The sequence below is a fragment of the Clupea harengus genome, chromosome 3, assembly GCF_900700415.2.
Source record: "Clupea harengus chromosome 3, Ch_v2.0.2, whole genome shotgun sequence".
Taxonomy (NCBI): Eukaryota; Metazoa; Chordata; class Actinopteri; order Clupeiformes; family Clupeidae; genus Clupea; species Clupea harengus.
In genome coordinates this window covers 23,028,973-23,051,418 of record NC_045154.1, presented here as the reverse complement: position 1 = coordinate 23,051,418, position 22,446 = coordinate 23,028,973, and the positions used below count along the sequence as shown (strand labels likewise).

Here is a 22,446-nt window from a genome sequence, read left to right as displayed (position 1 = left end):
TTCGCTGTGTTTTTCACAGTGCTTTCCAGAGTCCGTGGACATGAATGCCACTTTGGATCTAATGTTACAAGTAGGCAACACATTTTGCATGTCATTTTGACTTCTCCGTATTTATATGAAATGTGAAAAATATCTGACGAGGCATTTGTCAATAGTGTTCATCAACAGAGGTCTCATGTGAGTCAGGGGCTGCCATGGCCGCCACGTTTGCCAATGGGGGTCTTTGCCCACTGTCAGGTGACCAAGTCCTGTCGCCTTCAGCAGTACGCAATACCTTGTCCATGATGCAGGTGGCTGGGATGAATGACTACTCCAGGATATTTCATTTCAAGGTAGGTTGAATGGGGCTTTAATAGTAATGAATCTTTCAACTACATGTCTGATTATTGCTTATTGATTATGATGATTATGAAGTCTGTGTAGTTATATTTTGTCAAAACATTTTTTTTTCAGACTTCTGTACCAGCCAAATCCAGCACATCTGGTGCTGTGCTGATAGTGGTACCTGGTGTTCTCGGGCTCATGGCGTGGTCTCCTGGTCTAGATGCCTTTGAAAACTCCTGGAAGGCTGTGCATTTCTGTGAGGTAGTTCAACCAAGGTAGTCTTGGCATATCTTGGCCACATTGTGACTTGAAATGCCTCGCTACACATTCAGTTCTTTTTCATCTCCCTAGGAACTGGTCTCTTCCTTCCAGCTGCATAGTTTTGACATCAGGACTCCTTTCAGACAAGTGTTGTCATACCGTCAGTGGAAAGTGGAATCTGAGGTTATCTTGCTTCAACTTGTTTAATTAGTTATTACACTTTTTGTTACTTTTAGTTATTACACTTTGTTACTCATGTCAACTGTTTGTCAATATATTGCCATTGTAGAGAATGCAAATCTGTTAGCATGTGAAACACTGCTTTACGCAATAATTTTAACGTTACGTTGGTTATAGGAGCTATTAGGCGCCTAGAGACAATTGTATTGTTATGGCGCTATATAAATAAAATTGAATTGAATTGAATTAGGCTATAAGTCTTCTACCATTGCCACGATGTGCACACAGAGCCAATTGTAAAATGGTTAAATGTATTCTGAAATGCTGTTGATATGTTTGTATATTTCAAAACAAGTAATAAAAACATCGCTCATATTCCCCTTTAAAATGTGTTACCGTTTCTGCAGGGTTATCAAATAATGAACATTCTGCTTGCTGCCTTCCGAGGAGACATGCCATCCTTGCGCAGGTATGACCACCTTTACTGTCTGGGTGATACAGTCTGGAAACAACTCATTGTAACGGCAGTACTGAATATGTCCTATGTTGTTGTCTTCAGACATATATTGTACTATCCTGATATATAAGTCTGGCTTGGCAAGACTACAAAGCCCTCAGCTGAAAGCATCCAATGTAATATACAAGCTGTTCTTTCCAAACCGCTGCAGGTACTTCCTGGCTGGGGCAGACATGAATGCAGTGGATTATGATGGGAGATCAGCTCTGCATGTGGCAGCCTCTGAAGGGCACTTGGAGGTCATCAAATTCCTGATGGAGAACACAGGGGCGAGTTGTTTGGTCAAAGACAGGTAACGGGAATAGAAGATACTAAAAGGCCATTTAATTTACTTAATTAATTAAGCTTCTTGTTAAAATACCCACTGGTATTCTGTAAAACAAACTTTACAGTAATCGTATGTCAAACTTTCCATAAGCAAGTCAATGGCAACACACCTGTACACTTAACTCATGAGAACATAAATAAGAGTGTTCCAGTGAGCCATAATACATCTGTCAGCTTAATTGTTAATTGTGTTGATCTGTGTTGTTCACAGGTGGGGCAATACAGCACTGCAGGAAGCCGTGCGATGTAACCATAGACCGACGGCTCAACTTCTCAAGAAATACTTAGAGCAAAGAGAGGTCTCCTGACCACAGAGACTGGGTCTGAAACTCATGAAAACAGAGAGATGTTCATGAAAACTCACTGAATGCACCAGAATTACACACAAAGCACCTCACAGAAAGCCTTGGTAGGGCATGGATACAGGTTACAGAACAGATGAGTCATCTCAAACAAGAAAAGAAGAACCTGCATGCTTAAGATCAAATAATACTTATAAATCTGAGATCAGTTAGAACAGTTGCTTAATTTAGGCTGGTGATGTGGTAACAAAAATGCCAAAAATGATCAGCGGTGGGACTTGTGTACTGTATATGAAGTGGCTTAAACTGATCTCAAAATTTGGCAGAATTGTTGGAGGTTACCTTTTCCGTGTGTAGGTCACTCTCTTTGATGTAGGGCTTGTGAATTTTTGTAGAAGAGAAAAGCCAGAAAATCAGCCACCAAGGAATAAAAGCAAGTTGCTTTGTAAAACTCAGCCTCTAATGATACAATGACAATATTTTGATAACGTTTACATAAGTGTACTCTATCTTGCATAGTTTAATAAGAATTTTCAGTATGCCTTTTAATACAGATGTGTTCTTATAACATGTCAACAGAGTCAGTTTTGTGTTTGTGTTTGTGTTTGGTATCTATTGATGGTGTTATTTAATCCCACCATATACTAATTATATTTCATTTTCAAAATTTCAAGATATGGTTTACATGTTATACACAATACACAATATAGTTTATTTCAGTTTTTTATATATAAACATCAACATTTTTAAGGTGATAAGTAAAACAATATTTCTCTCTATATATATATGTGTGTGTGTGTGTGAGCGAGAGAGAACGAGAGAGAGAGAGAGAGAGAGAGAGAGAGGACATGGTTGATACTGATGTATGGAGTTAGAATAGTTCAGAATTCACAAATAAATGTAATTTTATGATTCACAGTTAAATGTCACGGGATTCACAGATGTATTTCCGAATTCACATATTAATGTCACGCCATTCACAGATGTAAACGCTGTTACCTTTATTTACAGACTAACGAACGTGCATTTACAAACCGCTTGTCATTGGTAAACATCCTCATCTCTGCGGTGATTTTGGTGACACCACCCTGTATAAGAGTAAAGTTATTGAATATTTTTTCCCAATAAAAATAAAAAATCCCCCAAATTATACGAAAGCATTTATTCCCAAAGTAAGTGTTGTAGACAACAGGAGACCACTAATGTGTGAAGTGATTGGACATTTTTGTAGTAGGCCTTTTTTCGGTGTTGCACTTTGCACTCGCTTCACAGGCGGCTGCACTTGGGCACCAATGCTATATGTCCAGCTTGGAGGACATGACGTTGACTTTTTCATGAAAATTAGGTTGTAGCACATGTTCTACCTAGATACGTTTGGAAAGAGATATCGTTTGTGTTTTAGTAACGTTTCGCTTATGACTTAATGACCCGGGAACTTCGAATCTGTGAATCGCGATAGCAATGTTGCCAGATGTGGTTGTTTCCCCTTTAATATTTCTTTAAAACTATATTTTTATTTTATTTTCTAAGAAGAGATATTTGCATTCAGGGAAGAATTCATTTAATTGGTAATGATTTCTGACATCTAATCCTGTAAAGAAAATGTTGCTTTGAAGACTAGCTACATTCTAGCCTATCATGTTGGTCAGGTGGTGGGCTGGTTGATTATTTCCTTCTAATACTGGCAACCATGCGGCACGGAGAATCTCGGTCTGGGAGCAGCTTGTCAGCGCATTGATACATTGCGACGGAGGCGGTTGAGTGCGATGTGTACATATGAATTATCGCGTCACCTGGCAAAGGCACGCCGACTGCACCTTACATTGCCAGCATGTGCGCGTAACCCTTGCACCTGATTATTGATTGTCCGAAGTGTTGATCATGTCAGTAGCGGGACTAAAGAAACAATTTCATAAAGCAAGTCAGGTAAGCGGATCGAGGACATACCAGTATATGCATGGCTGGGCTGTGGAATCGTGTGGTTGTACAGTACAGTAGATAGTGCCGAGCTGTTTTGATATACTACAGAATGTGGCATTATAACAATGTTTTGGGTTTTGTTTTGGGTTTTTGGGGGGGCGATTTCGGAAACTCAACGCTACACGTGTTGTGAAGATATCTGTGATGGCTAACCTAGATTGCTGTGTAGGCCTGAATTGCTGCACTTTGTGCGCACTGTCACTATTCTGCCTCGTTTGTCACTGAGATGTGAGGAACAATTTCTTTAGCCTATATGTAGCAACAATAAAGTGGTTGGCTGTTATCCAAAACTACGATTATACAGAATTATCGACGGGACAGGGATTTGTCTTTACCTGTGTTGTCCTAAAGAAAGCGTGAGGAAGTTTGTCAATAAGAGATATCGATAACTGGAGTTGTAAGTTACTCGTCGTAGTAAAGTGTGACCTTGTAATGGTACGTTTATTTCGCCCCAATTCAGAGTTGCACCCTCTTAGTAGGTCTTTATTACTGGGCTTAGCCTACATCACGGATTGTAGTTCAGTCTCAGAACAAACATTAATTGGACCTGAAGTTGCGTTACATCACGTGGGGCTGCTTTCTTGAGACTGCCTTCAGGTGATTAAAAAGTAGGAAAAAATACATAATCTTAACATAGTTTAAAAAGTAGTTTTGCATCTGATTGTCATTCTGTCTCCACACAGCCAGTACAGTGTAGGCTAATGAGTGTTATAAATGTGCTGGGTATGAGCATCTCCTCTGAGCATCTCCTGCCTCTCTTGTTCATGTCTATGTATAGTGAGTGTTGCTGACACTTCACTCACCTTGTCTGTTGATGGCAGCATTGAATTACTGCAGAGGTCTGGAAAAGCTACTAGAAGGACAGTACAAGGTGTAGACACATCCCTCTCAAGTGGAGGTGTTGTTGCCAGGAAATGGATAGATACTAGATTGGTTCATGGGTGCTGAACTCAGAAATTCACATACACTTGGACAGTACAAGGTGTAGACACGTCCCTCTCGAGTGGAGGTGTTGTTGCCAGGAAATGGATAGATACTAGATTGGTTTATGTGTGCTGAACACAGAAATTCACATACACTTGGGGAAGGAGGTGGGTGTTTTATACTTGCCTCTTGACAACAACTGAGGGTTCCTGAACATAAGTGTTACAGTCTACAGCTTACATCAGAAAAAAGACAAACATTGGTACATGTTTTCATTCTGTAAATGCCTGTGCTCAATACCCACAGATTGGGTTGATGTAGTGAAGTTTTGTCCAGCAGTTTGTAGATCTCTCTAATGAATATTTGCACACTTTTGACAATTCCCTCCACCAGCCAATAATGGCAGCCATAATCCTCTTATTATGAGGTCCTTTGCACACCAAACTAAATTCTTGATCTTAACAAATGCTGCAATTCTTAAACACAGCAGGTGAATGTAGTAAGGCAGCATTCACCAAGTTTGCCTTACAGTATAAGATTGTGTCCTTGAATACAGTATGTTTTAACCATTTTTTCACAGACCTGATATTATATGCAAATATGCTATATATAATATTCTATGTCTACTGTACCTACATTTGCATTATGTGCACCCATAGGACCTAAACATAGCCGTGTCTGCGGTAGTATACTTTAGCCTTAAGCGTGAGTGCCTGAAAGATGTATTCTCGAAATCCCCATTTCTTTCCCCTCATCCCTTACCTCCCCTCTTCTCTCATGCAGCTATTAAATGAAAAGATTAATGGGGCTGAGGGAACAAAACTGGATGAAGAGTTCCTCAAAATGGAAAAGGTTGGAAACACTGAAGTTCTAATGTAAAAGTTAATTTTTAAAACATATGAAGAATTAATATTTGGGCTCAGTGGGATCATTTATCCATCTTAGGTACATACTTAGAGAGATGATATTTTTCACATGTGAATCTGTGCTGTTAACCAAAGACATCTCACCAGAAGTTGTAATATTACTGTGGAGAGGGTTCATGGGACACACTAAATCACTGCAGGCATGCCAAGTGCACATTCAAGTATGTATCAATTGGACTGGCCCATAGACTGTAGTTTGTAGCACATTCATAAAAGTGCTTTTTTACTAATGCTTATTGTAAGAATGTGATGCATGGTAAATTTATCACCTTGTTGTTACATTATAATACATTGGCAAAGTATGATGTAGCTGATGTTGGGGATCAAACTTGTATAGCCTTATTTGTGTATTTGTGTCAATTTCAGAAAATTGACGTAACCCATAAACTGGTTCTTGAACTTGTGCCCAAAACCACAGAATACCTCCAGCCAAACCCAGGTAGGGTTTCTTTCAGTGTCTCATATTCAAATGTCAACAGGCAATATCCACCACAATCGGAAATTACTCAGTTTGTCCAGCCCTTTAACACAACTTTTATATTCTTGATTTCCAGCCTGTAGAGCCAAGCTTGGTATGCTCAATACTGTCTCAAGAATCCGTGGGCAGGTGAAGACCGTGGACTACCCCCAGACAGAGGGGGTTCTTGGAGACTGCATGCTCCGCTACGGGAGAGAGCTTGGGGTTGAGTCTAGTTTTGGTATGTTTGTCAACAAGGAAAGAAATCCCCCTACGTGTAATTAGACTTTTATCTCGGAGAGGTACTAACATTTCTAGAGCCTTGAACCTGGCCCACCAGATGCACATTCACTGCATTTTCCCATGTTCACTGTGGTCCATCAATGCTCCATTGGTTTAAGTGTTAGTAATGAGTGTTGAACCTGGCCCACCAGACGCACATTCACTGCATTTCCCCATGTTCACTGTGGTCCATCAATGCTCCCTTGGTTTAAGTGTTAGTAATGAGTGTTGACCTGGAGGGGAGGTCCACTGGCCTGTGACACTCCCCAGTGGTCACTGATTGGTTAACCACGAACGGTGACATGGGAAATGGTCCTGCTCTACTCATCTCCCTATGTAATATATAATCTTAGAGAAAACTGAGTTGGGTAAATATAGGCTGACTGAACCTGGCAATAGGGACTCTGTTACTAAATGTAAATTCTGCTGTAGAAGTGACTGTAATGTTCTGTTGTAAGTGATTTGAACAACAACAGTATTTGCTCTCTGTTCACACTTCTTGACACTTCTGGCAGGCAGTGCTTTGGCAGACATTGGTGAGGCCCTCAAACAGATGGCCCAGGCCAGAAACGTCCTGGATGTCCAGGTGAAGGACGGCTTCATAGATCCACTGCAGACGCTACAGGAAAAAGACCTGAAGGAGATCATGGTGAGGCTCATATTTCTCAGAGGAGATAAGATAAGGAGAAAAGATTTATAGCTAGAGCCACTGGAGGATTGTGTACTGATGACGTGCACAGCTCGTAAACCGTCAGACCTCTGCTGATTAACAACATGATATATTTTTGAAAAAAACAACATGGAAAGCCTTTGGACAGCCAAAAGATTTTCACTGTCAATCACTTTGTGCCAGATTGCTACCCTGTTTTGGGGGCTGTTTTATTTCACAACAGAAGTCTTATATTATAATATAAAAAGATATTGAGTATAAGTTTGAAAGGTTCAGACTTGTATGTCTTTGATCAAATTCTGCAGTACCACTTAAGGAAGATGGAGGGGCGGCGGTTAGACTTTGACTACAAGAAGAGACGGAAGGGGAGAATCAGCAATCAGGAGCTCAAACTGGCCTTGGAAAAGTTTGAGGAATCCAAAGAGCTGGCAGAAAGAAGCATGTTCAACCATCTAGAGAATGATGTGAGACAAACATTACAATCCAGTGATGTTAGAAGTTTAAAGTTTCTCTACGTAGCAAAGATGCTTTATATTTTGCGATTGTAATCATATAAACGTTGTGGTCTGTAATTGATGACAGATTTTGAAATTGGGTGGATATCTACTTTTGGGGGGGTTCAAGAGAAATAATATAGTGCTTGTTAAGGACCCTTAAATGATTTTGATGTTCTCTTCGTGCAATTATGTTGTAGTTGTAATAGTAGTGCCATTGTGATCCTGCAGATGGAGCAGGTGAGTCACCTGTCTGCTCTAGTAGAGGCTGTGTTAGACTATCACAGGCAGTCATGCTCAATCCTGGAAAACCTGAACAGTGATCTCAAAAACCGGTGAGGACTTTATGTTCCAGTGTTTGTAATACTGTGCACTAGTCTGAATAACTAACATTCTAGCCTACTCTTTCTCCTTTTGATGTTTATTATTCTTACATTGGTGACAGATTAATTAATGCAAGCAACCAACCAACGAGACAATTCACCCCAAAGCCTATCACGAGTAGTGGAAGCCACACCATGTGCAATGGATTCTCCAATACACCTACATTGCGCATATCTGACAGCTCATCACTACAGTTTTCAGGTTTGGCACCCGATTTAATCCACATGAACTGCCATCATCAACAGTACAGACAGATACTCTCACTGGCAGTAACAAATAGATGTAATTGTGTTGTATACACACTTTGGGACAAGTATTGTACCATACGCTTAAGCAACATTCATAGTCAATGGTCATTAACTGGAATAATAGTGAATACAAGTAAACTATTTAGCCTCCCTCGGTGATACCAATTACCAATCATATTATATTTTTCTAATACAGATGTTACAATGAATGGAGGTGTAAATGGAAAAAGTAAGACCTAAACGTAACCTCTTCAACTAGAGTGTCTAAAAATGCAACAGGGACTTCATCTTCATTAAGCTTGTTAATACATTTTTTTGTATATTTGGATGCTTCATATGAGGGCATCATCATCACCTCTTATAGAGACATGAAGATAAATGAAAAGTCATTCACACTCAGTATATCAGGTTGAGAAATTATGATGCTTGATATTTCTCAGTGTTAACTTTATATTCACCAGAATACTCTACTGCTGACCCATTCACAACCATACACCCAAGGCCAGAGAGTCCTCCCAACAGCAGTGAGTCACTCCCTTTGATATCTAGACAAATCAACAAGCCATGGTGATTTCTGATCACAATATGTCAATAACGTTCTATATATCAAACCAGGCCGTGTCTAATAACAATACAGGGATGTAATTGCATTTGGCTCAGAATAACATGTGGTATAAGATATTAGACAGAATTAACCAATTTGACAAACTCAGCGGTCAAAAAATTAACTCTGCACTTTATGGAAAAAAAGTAATAGAAATGTTATATTTGTAATGTTTTATTTGATAAAACATCCTGTTATCTCTATTTACAGTATACTCGACAGTGGACCAGTTCACAGTTTTACCCCAAAGGCCAGAAAATCCTCCCAATAGCAGTGAGTTAAATCCTTTGAGATGTTTATAAAGCCTTCGGGTACAGTTGTCTAGTGAAACAATTCCAAATTATGGAAAAATAGAAGCAAAGAAGGAAACAAGATGAGATATGTCTAGAGTGGTTGCCCTATTGCCTGTATCCTCTTGGAAGGCAACTGTTAGTTTAGAAGTTATGTCTTGATTGGCTCAAAAGTATTAAAAACATATTATTCTGGAATATATTTTGTTGTAAGTGTTGTTCATTGTAAAGGTATTAAATGTATTTTCATTGTATTTCATTAATCTCCTATCATGTTTATATCTACAGTTTACTCTACAGTTGACCAGTTCACAAACCTATCCCATAGGCCTGGGAGTTCTCCAAGCCTTAGTGAGTAAACTACACATTGGCTTTTTATTCCTTGTAGACTTTTCGTTTGCATTTGAAACACCTGTAGAACCACAGTGATAGTGAAAATAGGGTTTCTTACATTAGTGTGATACATAAGATAGTAGAGATAACATTTCAGATAAATTGTATAAAAACACAAAAAGCGTTTTTGCTTGGCCTACAATCATAAAATTGGTAAATGAAGTAACCCAGTAACAGTAACAAAGCAATAGTAATACTAGTCATTAAAACAGTAATCAGAGTGTTATTAATGGTCTAAATGGATTTCTTTTTTTTAAATGGAGGAAAAATACTAAATTTAGTATGATACGAAAAGCATCTAAAGAGAACCCATAGACAGCAGGAAATTTAACATTTCTGTTGCAGACATAAATGGGTTAATATTCTAAAATGGAAATGGAAAGAAATAGGTATAATTAATTACCGAGTTGTGTATAGAATGTTCAGTATTAACACACAGTCTATTTCAAGGTCAAATTATATTTTCTTCAACAAAGTGTTAGCTTGTTAATGATCCACTTACATTTCAGAAATGTGCATATTAAGGCTTCAGTATTGCCGTCAGATTTTAAACCACACAATTTCAAAACGATTGCTCCAAAATTCATTTTGAGCTATTTCTTTGATCTGTCAGTTGGATATCTGTGTGTCAGGTGAAGGTTTGAATACTAAGGGCCCTAATTTCATTGACGGGAAACTGGCAACAAGCAAAGCAATAAGCAACGTGCAAAGTGTGCCGCGCATGACTAAAGCTAATTAAAAAGCTAGCTAAAGCTAATTATATGAAATCACTTTGCTAATGTAATACCATGAAGAAATATCCTAAGCACAAACATGAGTGGGTCAGCGCAATGCTCCCACACACCACACAATAGCTTTTGTTCATGCACGACAGACTTTGCTTGTTGTTTTGCTCGTTGCTCATCAATGAAATTAGGGCCTGAATGTACAGGCATGGTGAATAATCTGTGAATATTACATGGTTTGCACTGGATAGGGAAAACTAAACAAGTCAATCAATCAATCAATTTGTTTATTTGATCAAGAGGGACAGTGTACATTCATGAACATTAAGATGTAAATACACCCAATTATAGCCAAAAGGCTAGTTTCCATTGGCAGTCCCCCTGCCAGAGTGAAAAAGGCTATGCAACCTAAAAAAAGGCATTAACGTAAGTTAGTACACAGTACACAGCTTATAACCATTGCCACCCTTCTCCATCCTTTGGTAATCTGTCTGTGTGTTAGGTGAAGGAGGATGTCCCCTAGACCAGCCCTGCTGTCGTGCTCTCTACAACTTCCAGCCAGAGAACGAGGGCGAACTGGGTTTCAAGGAAGGTGACCTCATCATCCTCACCAACCAAATCGATGAGAACTGGTATGAGGGCATGATCAGCGGCGAGTCCGGCTTCTTCCCCATCAGCTACGTTAATGTCCTTGTGCCTTTGCCCCAGTGAGGGCAGAGCAGGCCGCAGACCACAGCCACAGGACACTGAGATCACGGACTCACCACCTCACGGCTCACCACTAACTGAGAACATCACATTTAGACACGGAGTGCACCAATGAGGTGTAATCAAGGCTGCTGTACAGCAACTGATCACTTTCACACATTCTGTTCAACTATATCAGGAGTGGGCAATGGAATCTGTCTCTCTCATTGTGTGCAGAAGCCCACGCATTTCAAATATGCTTATATATTCAGATTTACTTTAGAAAAACACACGATGTTTTCCTCTCTTCTCACTTTTGTTTGTACAATTATTAAGTATGATTGTAGACTGATCTGATTTGTATTTTTAAATGTGACTTGATGTTAGCACTTTTAACACTCAGCGGATCTTTTGACCCGAGTTTTATTATGCAATGTGAATTAATGAAAGTAAGCCATTGTGTGTAAAACTCCTCAATTTCTAAGGTATAGAGATATGTCAGTATACAAGATATATTGTTCAGGTTTATTGTTAAGAATTACTGTGTAAACTAAATCAATTTAGAAGCACCACAGAGGAGGGATCCTTTAAGTCTCAGCATTTCAAGTCATATGTGCTCTAATTGTTTTAAGGTATCTACTGGATCAATGTGGTGCCAAATGTATTAATTGTGAATGACACCTAGATTAAAGATGGTTTATTTATTAGTATACACCTAAGTAGCCTAGTTTTAAGGGACATCAAGGGAGATGTACTAGTCTCTATAATGCACTTCTGAAGCACTGCAATGGTTGAATTGTAATTAAGAGCTATTTCTTAATAGGTACGTATATTGTCACAGTGTGTCTTAAGTACTTATTGTTCTACTAGTTCATTGTTTGCAAGGTAACGGCGCCATATAGCTACATACTGACTGATGTCACTTTTAACAGTAAGCACATGCTCAGCCACCCTTTATGAACTGACATTGACTGTCTTCACTTGATTTTCTTTTCTTTTAGGATAAATAAACACCAAAAATGTTGCTGAATAAAGTATGTATAAAGGATGTGTGTGTTTGAAATGATTATCTTATCACAACAATGCATACATGTTGTAGCAGTAGTACTAGGTAGATCATCGTTGCACATTCGCTCATCACAAGATGGAAAAAGCATGTGGCTTTGTTTGGACTAAAAAGGACACCGTAGTATATCGGTTGCTGTCTACAGGCGCCCAAAAACTCCAAAAGCAACTCAGCCCAAACCGAAATAAGGACAGCCATGTACTGTTTTCTGTCCCTGTAGTGACTAACGTACATGGAATATACCAACGCATGCCTTTTAAAATACAACTATCGTTAACAATACTGAAATTCAAGAACATTTAACTCTTTCAAGTCAGGTAAGTAGTTCAGAGGACTACAAATCACAACTTACGTTTGTGTTTGTGGACAGTTAAGTTATCCATAGCTAGCTGACCAGCTAGTAGGCGTCTGCTGGCTAGCTAGATTTAAGTGATAGAAAGTTTAGGAAGAGTGCTTGTTAGCTTGTGAAAGGATGCTTGTTGCTGTCAACAGTGATTATTTTATTTGTTTATTCTGCCTGTAGTTAGTTGGCAACAAGCTTCAATGTAAACGTTGATTAATTTAATAGCTATTAACTCTAGGCGAAAACTCGATTGTAGTATAAATATAACGTCCAATTGAGCGTCAGCTTCAGCTAGCAATTGACTTTGGCCAGACGTTAACGCAGATACAATTATTGGGTAACGTTTACGCTGTTACTTGGCTAAATGGACAAAGTATTCTGAGTATGTATAAATTGATTGTGATCAAAGCAAAGCGACGTGAATGTTTCAGATCAGATGCTGATCTTGTTGACTTCGTTGACTTCAGTTAACGTTGACTGTTGTGTTTGTTACCGATTGCTCTCAGTAACGTTATGCTAAGTTAAGGTTGACGCTAAAACTGTGTAACGTTGAGTTTGTTTACCACTGCTGTTGTAATCATCTTGAACTTTAATCGCTTTTCCTGGATGGAAATATGGAAAACAGCCATTAACCTTGCTTATTTGTTTATCCTAAGTGATGAAGTCAACAGGCCGATATTGCCAACTCTGTATTGCTTTGGGATATCATTTATCAGTTTTTCGTCTTATCGATAACACTACAAGTGCTGAGGTTGACTTATTTGTTTCTTGCGAAATTAAATATAAAGGTTTTTGTTTGTATTACTTTCCACGTGTGTTAACTGCGAGTTTGCAAGCTTACTGCATAATACACTTTGGCTTTTGGCAGACAAGTAGTTCGAATGAAAGCAGCCCATTCTACCGCAGCACTGCAGGGCCCTGTTTGTTAGTGTGTGGGTGTGTGTGAGGGGTGGATGCATCCTTGACAGCTGCTCTTCTGTCTAAAAAAAAAACAGTTGCCATGGAGGAGGTTCTGCGGCTCGTGTCGTCGGGCGACTGTATTAAGATATGGGACTCGAACTCCATGAAAGTGTTGGACCAGTTCAGTCCACACAGCAGCACGCATCCGGTGTCCCAGGTTTGCTGGAACAGCAACAGTATCCTTAAAGAGGAAAAGAGAGTTCCTCCAATTGTTAACCCATTGTGGCTGTGAAATTGTAATATGATGCCCTCCAACCAACCAAGTAAAATGTATTTTTCATGAGATTGTCTAAGTGCTCTGCTAGTCAGTACAGTCCATGCACTAATAAAGAACATACATTCACTGCACACTTAAAACAAAACCATTTTTCACCAAGCCCCTGTCAGTTGCATTGTGTGGGTGATCATCAGTGGCAAACTGGGATAAAGTGGTCTGGTATTGGTCTCTGAAACTGGCACATTTGCTAGGGTGTGATTGTTTAGGCCTTTCTAGAAGATGGGGCCTAATTTGCTGTGTATATAAAGGTGCTGTCCTCGATGCTGGCGAAAGGTTGATATTTTAGCTTGTTGGCTGGGATAGTGTATGGTTCTGTCCAAGCCACTTTGTTTGTTTCCCATTTACAGAGCCAGGACTGTGCAGGAACACTAGAGTTTTTTGGAGTGCACACACTGGACGGACCACTAGGGAAACATGAGGGAGTTTCACTGAATTCAACTAAAAATGTAATAGATTATAATTAAGGACCCTTAACCCTTTGAGGAGGATGAGCTCTGGCTGGTCCCAGGGGAGTATTATCACAAAAATGTGATTAGAATGTTCCAGAACAGAGAACTCAGTTTTATGACGTCACAGCAATATTTGTGGACATTTTGTCACATTTTCCCACAGCCAACAATGAAATTCTAGGACGTTAGTATGGAATTCTAGATGGACAGGGTTCCCCCTCTCTCCCTCTCTTACTCTCCAGGGCACACGATTATTTATACTTTGTACCTTCTCAAATATGGGTTGATTAATGGAACTTTGAAGTGTATATGAATCTCAACTCAGTTGTGGGATGCTTAGATTTTCTTCTATGTTTTCATTTAGAACATGCAAATGTTTTGGAGGAGTGCATTCCCCTGCACCCTCTGCATCTTTATGACTTTGGCGCCTGTGAGATGGCTGGGTGCATTGAGATTATTCACAATTACTGACTTTTACTTTTGTTGATTGCAGTGACACCACCAACCTCATTTTGCAGTTTGAAAGCATTCAAATGATTTCTACTTGGATGTTAGATAATGACGATTTAAGATTAGGCAATGGGGCTGGTCATGCTTAATAATTTCCCTTAACTGGGCTCAGATCAGTACGTTGTCAGTGCCAGCAGTGTCGGAGACAAGATAGTCGTGTCAAGCCTCAAGTCCTCCCCCATTCCAGTGATGGAGCTTGCTGAAGGGGTAAGTTCAGCACCAGGGCCCATGCATTGCATTTATCATTTACCCAGAATCTCACCACTTCACCTTGGTGTCCATAGAAAAAGCAGACTCGCGTCTGCATCAACTCCACAACTCAGTACTTGGTGAGCAGTGGTCTGGACGGCATTGTCAACATTTGGGACTTGAAGTCAAAGAAACTTTACCGCAACATTAAGGTAAAGTTTCAGAACGTCACCGGCCTTAATCCCTTTTACAGGTCTACCCCAAAAGCTTAGACTGCTGAAGCTGTTTGGGTTTTTTCTAAATCTTTAAATCTTCTTTGAGTGGTCTGGCTTCAGCTGTCTCTTGTATAATGCACTTCACATTGAGTCTACCTCTGAGGTAATTTTGATCTGAACTGATTATATATATAATGTGCTTGTTCTCTAAGCACATGTTGTTTACATGTATATGCTTTATGGAACTTGCATACGTATTTCTGTCCAGGATCACAAACAGGAAGTGACGTGTGTGTCTTACAACGTCAATGACAGCTACATTGTCTCTGGCTCTATCAGTGGTGAGCTCATTCTGCACAATGTCTCCAAAAGCCTCTCCAGCAAGCCTTTCGGTCATGGGGCCAGTCAGGTGAGTTTGTAGGGAAAGAAGACAAGCCGTTAATCTAAGCTCTGCACTTAGATTTATCTGTTACAGTCCCATACCGGATTAAATTTCACGGATGGTTTGCCCTCCTCATTGCTCCACCTTAGAATGTCAGTTGTAAACATAATTTAAAGGTTTGGAGAAATGTCTTGTCATGGCTCTTTCTTGACCAACCTGCTGCTGTTTTGAGCCCAGACTCATCTCACACTAGGCTTGGTGGAAACGTGTCCTTACTATTAAATGTGTATTAGAATGTATGTGGGTGCGAGACACCTGTGTGATATTGCATTGCCGTCTTTTAGCCTATCCGCGACGTGAGGTATTCTTTGGTGAAGCGTTCCATGCTTGGCAGCATATCAGACGTTGGCACGGTGGCGCTGTGGGATGCCCCCACGCAGAAAGAGGTGCACACATTCGACCCGGCCCACAAAGGTCCTACCTCTGCCCTGGCTTTCTCCCCAGCCAATGACCTTCTGTTTGTATCAGTGGGACTGGACAAGAAGATCATCTGTTATGACACCAGCAGTAAGATGTAAGTTTCTCGCATGGTGTTGTGCCCTCAAATTGTTCAGCAGTGTCGAATGGACTTGTATGTGATGTTAAAGAGGTTTATGCTATCATCATAGGATACAACTGTCTGTACACCAGATCACACACTTGACTATATTTGTCTGTTACAATGTAGTGTTGTTCATTTGGGTGCAGGTTAAATGTTGTTATTTGTATTTTGTGTATTCATTTACACCCCACAGCCTAGTGCTAATGATTGTGTGTCCTAAATGTCTGTTTGTGTGTTTTTGTTCCCAACAGTATTGTGCGCAACGTTAAGGCGGACTCTCCCCTCACTGCCATTGAGTTCTTTCCAGATGGAGCCACTTTGGTGATCGGCTCCACTCAGGGCCAAATATACCAGTACGACCTCCGCAACCTTAGTGCTCCGGTGAAGACTGTTGCTGCACACAAGACTTCTGTCACCTGCCTACGCTTCCAGAACACCCAGAGCAGAGTCAAGGTACTTCACACAACCAGCTGTCATATCCGGACATTTAGAAGAAGAATCGCACAAAGAAATGGCCAATTAGTGAGAAACAGTTGCTAATACCTACACAGTGTTCCATGTGAGCTAATTATCGGGCAACCACACGCATTGCTGTCATTTACAAAGAGGAACACTTCTACCGTAAGTATAAAAAAATATTTGTTTTAATCCTAATTTATTAAATGTCTCTTGTTTTTTTCTTTGATTAGTCTAGTAAAGTGGTATCGGGCAAGTCCTCAGTTTCCCATTCAAAGAGAACCTCAGGGAAACCAAGCACTACACAGTCATGGACCTTGACCCCGACCCCCGCAGCCCAGCCCAGCCCCCAGCCTACCCCAGAGCCCTACCCCGAGAGAGGAGACGGCCAGGCCCACAGCACAGGTCAGCCCAGCTTTCCCTCGGGTGTACCAGCTGTCTGTTAAAGTAAACTCCACAGTCTAAGCAGTTACCCCCCTCACACACAAACACACACACCGCCTCAGACGCTCTCCTCATCTGTGTCTGTAGGGATAGGCCTGGATGGGTTCTCACGAGAAGCTGATGGCCAGCACAGCACAGACGCTCTGTTCAGCATGGACAAGGTGGCCCGTGTGGGTCGGGCCAGTTTGGACATTTTCTCTCCGATCAGAGAGGGTGAGGAGTTTCCCATTGCTTTAAGAATTGTTTTTGTTTTTTTTGTTAGGTCACTGCATAAAATAACCACTGTTGTTCTGTATTTATTTGTGTAAATGTGCAAATTAAGTAAGTCACATGAAGTGATGTATACAGTCATTAGCCTGATTCAGTGGTTTGGTTTGGTTTAGTTTAGGAGGTTTGGTTTTGGTTCTGAGATCATAAGACTGCAAAGTTCAATCAGTTTTGGTCCAGCAGTTAAGATTGACAACATATAGTATAGTCAGCACAAATCAGTGTGGATATCTATCTTTTCATAGAGTCTCACTTGCTCAGAAAATTATAATAAGTAAAAATAGTTTCAAATTTACAAACTCAACGTGATGAGCCTGGAGCTCTTAAAGTGATAGGATTGCATATATTGCCAAAGGCTGTTAACTAAACATGACTTCTTAGGCCATTTTTGAGCTGCCGGTGGTTGAGCTAGGGTAAGAAAAGCTTTCCTTTAACACAAAACAAAATGCGTCTCTTGTAGGCACCAACACAGAGATGCGGGGAGGACGCAACAGCTTGGACATTTTTTCTCCTGTCTGTGATGGTAAGACTGTATTATCTCTGACTCATTTTTCCTGATCCTGTAGAACAGCCACAAATATAACTTTAAGTGTCAGAGCCATGAAGGTTTCGTTTGACTTCCCCAGATCATAAATTCCACCGATCTGCCTCAGATTCAAGTGGAAAGAGAGGAGGAGGTAAGTGTGACACTGCTTTTAAAGGTGCTGTATGTGACACTGCTTTTAAAGGTGCTGTATGCAAGAATTTTTGTTCAAAACAGAAGAACTTTACTAAAATATACACAGAATGTAAAGAAATAACAGTGTCAAAGATGCCTATGTTTGCTGTTGCTGAGATATGTACTAAAGTAGCTAGCGTAAGCCGGACCAGCTAGCGTTGGTCTGGCTTCTCTCGTAACAGAGGGTATACATTGACGTCACTTTCCTGCCGGAATATGTCCCCTCAGTCGGACTGACTGGCAAAACAGATGCTGCAACATTAAATTAAAGGCAGTTGAACTGGACAGTGATCCCTCCAACCAATGTTTTTTTCTACCTGATTTTTTTCGATGGGAATTGCGATCGGATGGGAAGGGAATGACGAGGTATACGTATACCGACGGAGAGCAGATCCTCTCATAGTCTCCAGAATTCCTGAACAAGTCACAATAAATTGTGTGGATTATATTGCCTTATTGGATTTATTTTTCTCTTTATACGCCCATGTGAGAGTAAGAGAATAAGAAATAAGGTGTACTCGCAATTACATGATGTCTACTGTCACATCATGTGCATACCCTCTATACCACTTACCTAGAGGCAATACCAAGAGGTCTCTGTAGAGTGCATTATCCCTCAGTTTTCTAAAGGCACATGGTGTTTATGTGTGTGTGGTCCAGTCTCTTGGATTAGAGATTCTGCCATGTAACTAACCTGGTACTGACCTTTGTGTGCATTCTTCCCTATGTCCAGATCTTGATTTGGCGCCTCCATTCTCTGGCATATCAGCGCAGCTCAAGACCCCTCTGGGCACATCCGGGGGACGCTGCTACAGTCCCCTTTCTGTGTTCCAGACACCACCTCCCATCAAAGAGGAGGAGGCCCAGACAGAGACACAAGAGGGCAAAACGGTCAGTCTTTCTAAGAGAAACACTGATCACCAGTGATCCCCAGCTAAAGTTGCCCTTTCCTTCATTGTTGTTGGTGGTGATGGTTGGAATATGTCCTCACAGACTTGCATTAAATCTAGTAATAGAAGTCACCTGAAGTGCGAAACGGCTACTTGAACAGATGAATGTCGTTGAACAACAGACCATAGAGGTATAAGAGTTTATGTGCCTTATCTGTCTTTTCTGCGAATGGATAGCAGTCTGAGAAGGATGGAAGTTCAAGCCAGGAGTCTGACACCCTGAACACACCCCCGGCACTGCAGAACCTGCGGATGCAATCATCTATCCCACCTTACCTCACTCCAGAGATCTCTCTAAGAAGAGCCAATGACGTCTCAGCCCATCTGACCTACAATTCGCCATTTAATGGAGCACGTCCTACACTTGCTACAGGTGATGAGTGAACTCATACTCAACAGATATTTGCATGGGTTTGAGCTAGTATAGCTGATGTTGGCTGTCAATCATGGTTTAAATTCCTAGAAAACTCACAAAATAAAAAGTTTAATCCACATAGTTTCGCATAGCCTACTCTGTGGTGCACGTGAACTGGGAATTTTCCCGTAATCCCACTTTGTGTCTTTTATTCCAGTGGATTAGATGTAATGAGAATGGTGACTCCATTGTCGTGTTGTTTTTCATTGACAACCATCTGCTAAGAGCCATGTAAACAAGATGAGTAATGTATACGAATGTACCCAGCAGGACCAGGTGTGTCCGAATCAGTGGCGGCTTCACTGTCAGACCGGATAGCAGAGACCGTCGGAGCAGAGGGAACAGGAGCTCCACTCACCAACCAACAGATCGTCTTCATCCGCAACATGATTCAGGAGACGCTGGAGGACCTCAGGTTGGTCTCTGCATGTGAGACTCCAGCTTTAACTGGATGCAGGGTTACCACACACATACATACACACACACACACACACACACCTGAGGACTGAACATTACTTGAATTTGAGACAGATACAAGGACTTAAATGTCAAGGCGATTTGTTCTTAACAAGCCACTTCAAGGTCTCAACCAGTGCTAGATGTCTTGTAGTTTAAAGTAAAAATGTGAGATGAGCCTACGGTTACCTATAATATGCAACAAATATTTGTTCGTTTCTAAATTCTAAATTTGCCATTACACATAACAGCTATATTTGTAGTTTTTTTGCTTCTGGATTCATTCTAGAACAATGTCCAACTCATGCTTTTTAAACCTACCAAATGGTTTCCACAGTTCTTTTCCTTAGTCCATACTGTTGTCCTGTCCAAATGGTTCCCACAGTTCTTTTCCTTAGTCCATACTGTTGTCCTGTCCAAATGGTTCCCCCAGTTATTTTCCTTAGTCCATACTGTTGTCCTGTCCAAATGGTTCCCCCAGTTCTTTTCCTTAGTCAATACTGTTGTCCTGTCCAAATGGTTCCCCCAGTTATTTTCCTTAGTCCATACTGTTGTCCTGTCCAAATGGTTCCCCCAGTTCTTTTCCTTAGTCAATACTGTTGTCCTGTCCAAATGTTTCCCCCAGTTCTTTTCCTTAGTCCATAATGTTGTCCTGTCCTTTGCAGAGATTCTTGCCACAGAGACATTGTGAACCTGCAGGTGGAAATGGTACGGCAGTTCTGCATCCAGTTGGTATGTTGTCAAGGCCAATCGTCCACTTGAATTACATTTACTCATGAAGCCAATAACACTTGTTGAGTTGATTTCTCATAACTGGTACTGCTTCCCACCGCCTTGTGTTTCAGAATGAGTTCCATGAGGTGGTGGAGAAGTACTCCGTGAACAGCTCCCTCGTTGCGGAGATTGAGAAGTTAAAGGAGGAGAACAAACGCCTCAGAACCAACTATTGACTGACTTCCTGCAGGTCTTGGATACCCTCACTGAAATCTCCATGCAATGTCATCTCGAGGATGTCTTCCATGAAGCAGAGACAGACAAGGGCAGAGAATGGAAAGTCTACTAGATTTCCTACAGTCTCTAGCACTTAGTACTAAAAAAGAACATATTTTAAAGCAGATATGGGGACAGTTACTGGGTGTATTTTGAAGGTGATGACCAGATTGATACAATTTGTAGTTTTTGGTGGTTATGGAGGATATTCTTTAAATACAACCAGCTGAGGCTACCATTTTCTACCACACATTACAAACCTACACATTTTTGTAGTTGGGCACACAAATGAACTGCTTATCTTCAAAGTGCCTTTATTGAATGAAGAGTGATTGCATCTCTTACTCCATTACAGTGAATCATATGAATACTACAAGAAACCACAAGAACTTGGCCACAAGAAAGCCAACATGCATTTAATCATGGTAAAGGGCTGTTTACAGTGGTGAACGTTTTTTAAAGCCTTAAAATAAGCCTTGAAGTACTGAGATATCAACCCCATAGCCTGTCAACCTGCTAAATGCAGAGCAGTAGTGTGTCATAAATAAATTATTGTTAGTGTATTTTTCCAAAGTAATACAAATGTATGAGAATTGATGTTTGATATCCATGAAAACAGAACCTCAGTGTCAGTGACAACATAAAATGCTTCTATGAAGTCCACATTAGATTATTGCCTTCATGGAAAATATCACAACCTACCACTTAATGTTTTCTTTGAACTTGAAAAAATATCATCCAAAATAAAAGCTGTTGTACTGTTGAAATAAATATATCCTGGTATTGAATATCGTCTATGCTGTTTTGGGAAGACGTGACATAGTAGGGTCTTGATCTGAAGTGTTTCATTTCATCCGTCTCCTGGCCCAGACAATTGTTGCCATTTGTCAAATGCTATCCAAAGGGTTTGTTTACTTGGATATGGTCTATGTTGTGCTATCTACAGATCTGAAACTGCAGTGAAGGTTCATATTCACAAGATATTCTGTGCATTTGGACACAACAAAACACTCCAGCTTCATTACATGAAGGAAAGCATGGAAACTGGCACGATAGCGGTGGTCCTGAAACTCGTGGGGGGCAACTGCCTGGGCCAGGAATAGATTAAAAATGTATGCGGCCAGGTATGCCATCATGGCCAGCTGCCTTTCAGCAAACATCTTCAGGTGGAGAGTGTGAGAGGCTGTTCACCGGGTGGTAGATCTACTTATTTTCCCGATCAAAGTGTGTGCAGAAATAGTTGAGCTTGTCGAGGAGAGAGGCAGAGCTGGTTGGGGGAACAGTGCTGGGTGGTTTTGTTGTTATGCCACTTGCTATAGAAAACTCTTCATTGTAGCATATACTGTCACTTAATGTACTGCGGTTAACCACAAGAGAGCATTATTGAAGTGGCTCAAAGTTGCACAGTTAAAAACTTGACACCCATCCCTGAAAATACTGCCACAGTGATTCTACACAGAGAGAACAGAGTCAACATTGCCAAGCATAGTTTTGAAGAATGCACCACCTTAAGACCTTAGGATGGAATTCAAGATAGATTTGAAACCCCTTTGAACTGCGGGACAATAAACTGGCCATCCATAAACTGCAGATGTTTGACTGCTATCTACTACAGTGCTGTTAGGTCCGTGATGACAACTGCACTCTCTTTCTTTTTCTAATATTCTTAAGAAACCAGGGAGATCTGTTGACCTTACCTAAGACCGATTTACTAACATAGTTACTTTATAAATATTAACAAAATCAAATGGAGCAGCTTAGACACCTCCTGCTTAACAAATAA

General features: G+C 40.6%; 3 protein-coding genes across 9 annotated transcripts in view; all 3 read left to right on the top strand.

Annotated features, from left to right (window-relative positions):
• The window catches only part of glsl (glutaminase like), a 30,843-nt gene extending 28,265 nt beyond the window's left edge, over positions 1 to 2,578 (top strand). For all 3 annotated transcript variants that reach the window (XM_031565063.1, XM_031565062.1, XM_012842475.3), the window contains 7 exons: positions 20 to 70; positions 156 to 332; positions 454 to 585; positions 676 to 768; positions 1,173 to 1,234; positions 1,434 to 1,574; positions 1,821 to 2,578. In XM_031565063.1, the coding sequence (XP_031420923.1) occupies positions 20 to 70; positions 156 to 332; positions 454 to 585; positions 676 to 768; positions 1,173 to 1,234; positions 1,434 to 1,574; positions 1,821 to 1,917 (753 nt within the window). In that variant the 3' untranslated portion in view covers positions 1,918 to 2,578. The remainder of the gene's footprint in view (positions 1 to 19; positions 71 to 155; positions 333 to 453; positions 586 to 675; positions 769 to 1,172; positions 1,235 to 1,433; positions 1,575 to 1,820) is intronic.
• Positions 2,579 to 3,387: 809 nt separating this feature from the next.
• On the top strand, positions 3,388 to 12,023 carry sh3gl3b (SH3-domain GRB2-like 3b). 3 transcript variants are annotated; one of them, XM_031565044.2, is made up of 13 exons: positions 3,388 to 3,837; positions 5,599 to 5,667; positions 6,108 to 6,180; positions 6,296 to 6,439; positions 6,996 to 7,129; positions 7,456 to 7,614; positions 7,876 to 7,979; positions 8,090 to 8,229; positions 8,473 to 8,505; positions 8,738 to 8,800; positions 9,091 to 9,153; positions 9,459 to 9,521; positions 10,791 to 12,023. In XM_031565044.2, the coding sequence occupies exons 1-13, from the start codon at positions 3,793 to 3,795 to the stop codon at positions 10,997 to 10,999; spliced, it is 1,299 nt and encodes a 432-aa protein (XP_031420904.1). In that variant the 5' UTR covers positions 3,388 to 3,792; the 3' UTR covers positions 11,000 to 12,023. The 3 variants fall into 3 exon arrangements, with proteins under 3 accessions (XP_031420904.1, XP_031420903.1, XP_031420905.1); XM_031565043.2 differs by lacking the exons at positions 3,388 to 3,837; positions 5,599 to 5,667 and adding an exon at positions 5,741 to 5,902; XM_031565045.2 differs by lacking the exons at positions 3,388 to 3,837; positions 5,599 to 5,667; positions 8,473 to 8,505 and adding an exon at positions 5,743 to 5,902.
• Positions 12,024 to 12,186: 163 nt separating this feature from the next.
• On the top strand, positions 12,187 to 21,451 carry nedd1 (NEDD1 gamma-tubulin ring complex targeting factor). 3 transcript variants are annotated; one of them, XM_031565042.1, is made up of 16 exons: positions 12,187 to 12,358; positions 13,380 to 13,520; positions 14,693 to 14,787; positions 14,865 to 14,981; positions 15,253 to 15,393; positions 15,711 to 15,940; positions 16,219 to 16,420; positions 16,657 to 16,828; positions 16,955 to 17,080; positions 17,595 to 17,657; positions 17,761 to 17,811; positions 18,586 to 18,743; positions 18,983 to 19,175; positions 19,485 to 19,632; positions 20,339 to 20,405; positions 20,519 to 21,451. In XM_031565042.1, exons 2-16 carry the CDS (start codon positions 13,385 to 13,387, stop codon positions 20,621 to 20,623), a joined length of 2,004 nt encoding a protein of 667 aa, XP_031420902.1. In that variant the 5' UTR covers positions 12,187 to 12,358; positions 13,380 to 13,384; the 3' UTR covers positions 20,624 to 21,451. The 3 variants fall into 3 exon arrangements, with proteins under 3 accessions (XP_031420902.1, XP_012697968.1, XP_012697967.1); XM_012842514.2 differs by having other exon boundaries at positions 18,980 to 19,175; positions 19,488 to 19,632; XM_012842513.2 differs by having other exon boundaries at positions 18,980 to 19,175.
• Positions 21,452 to 22,446: the final 995 nt, after the last annotated feature.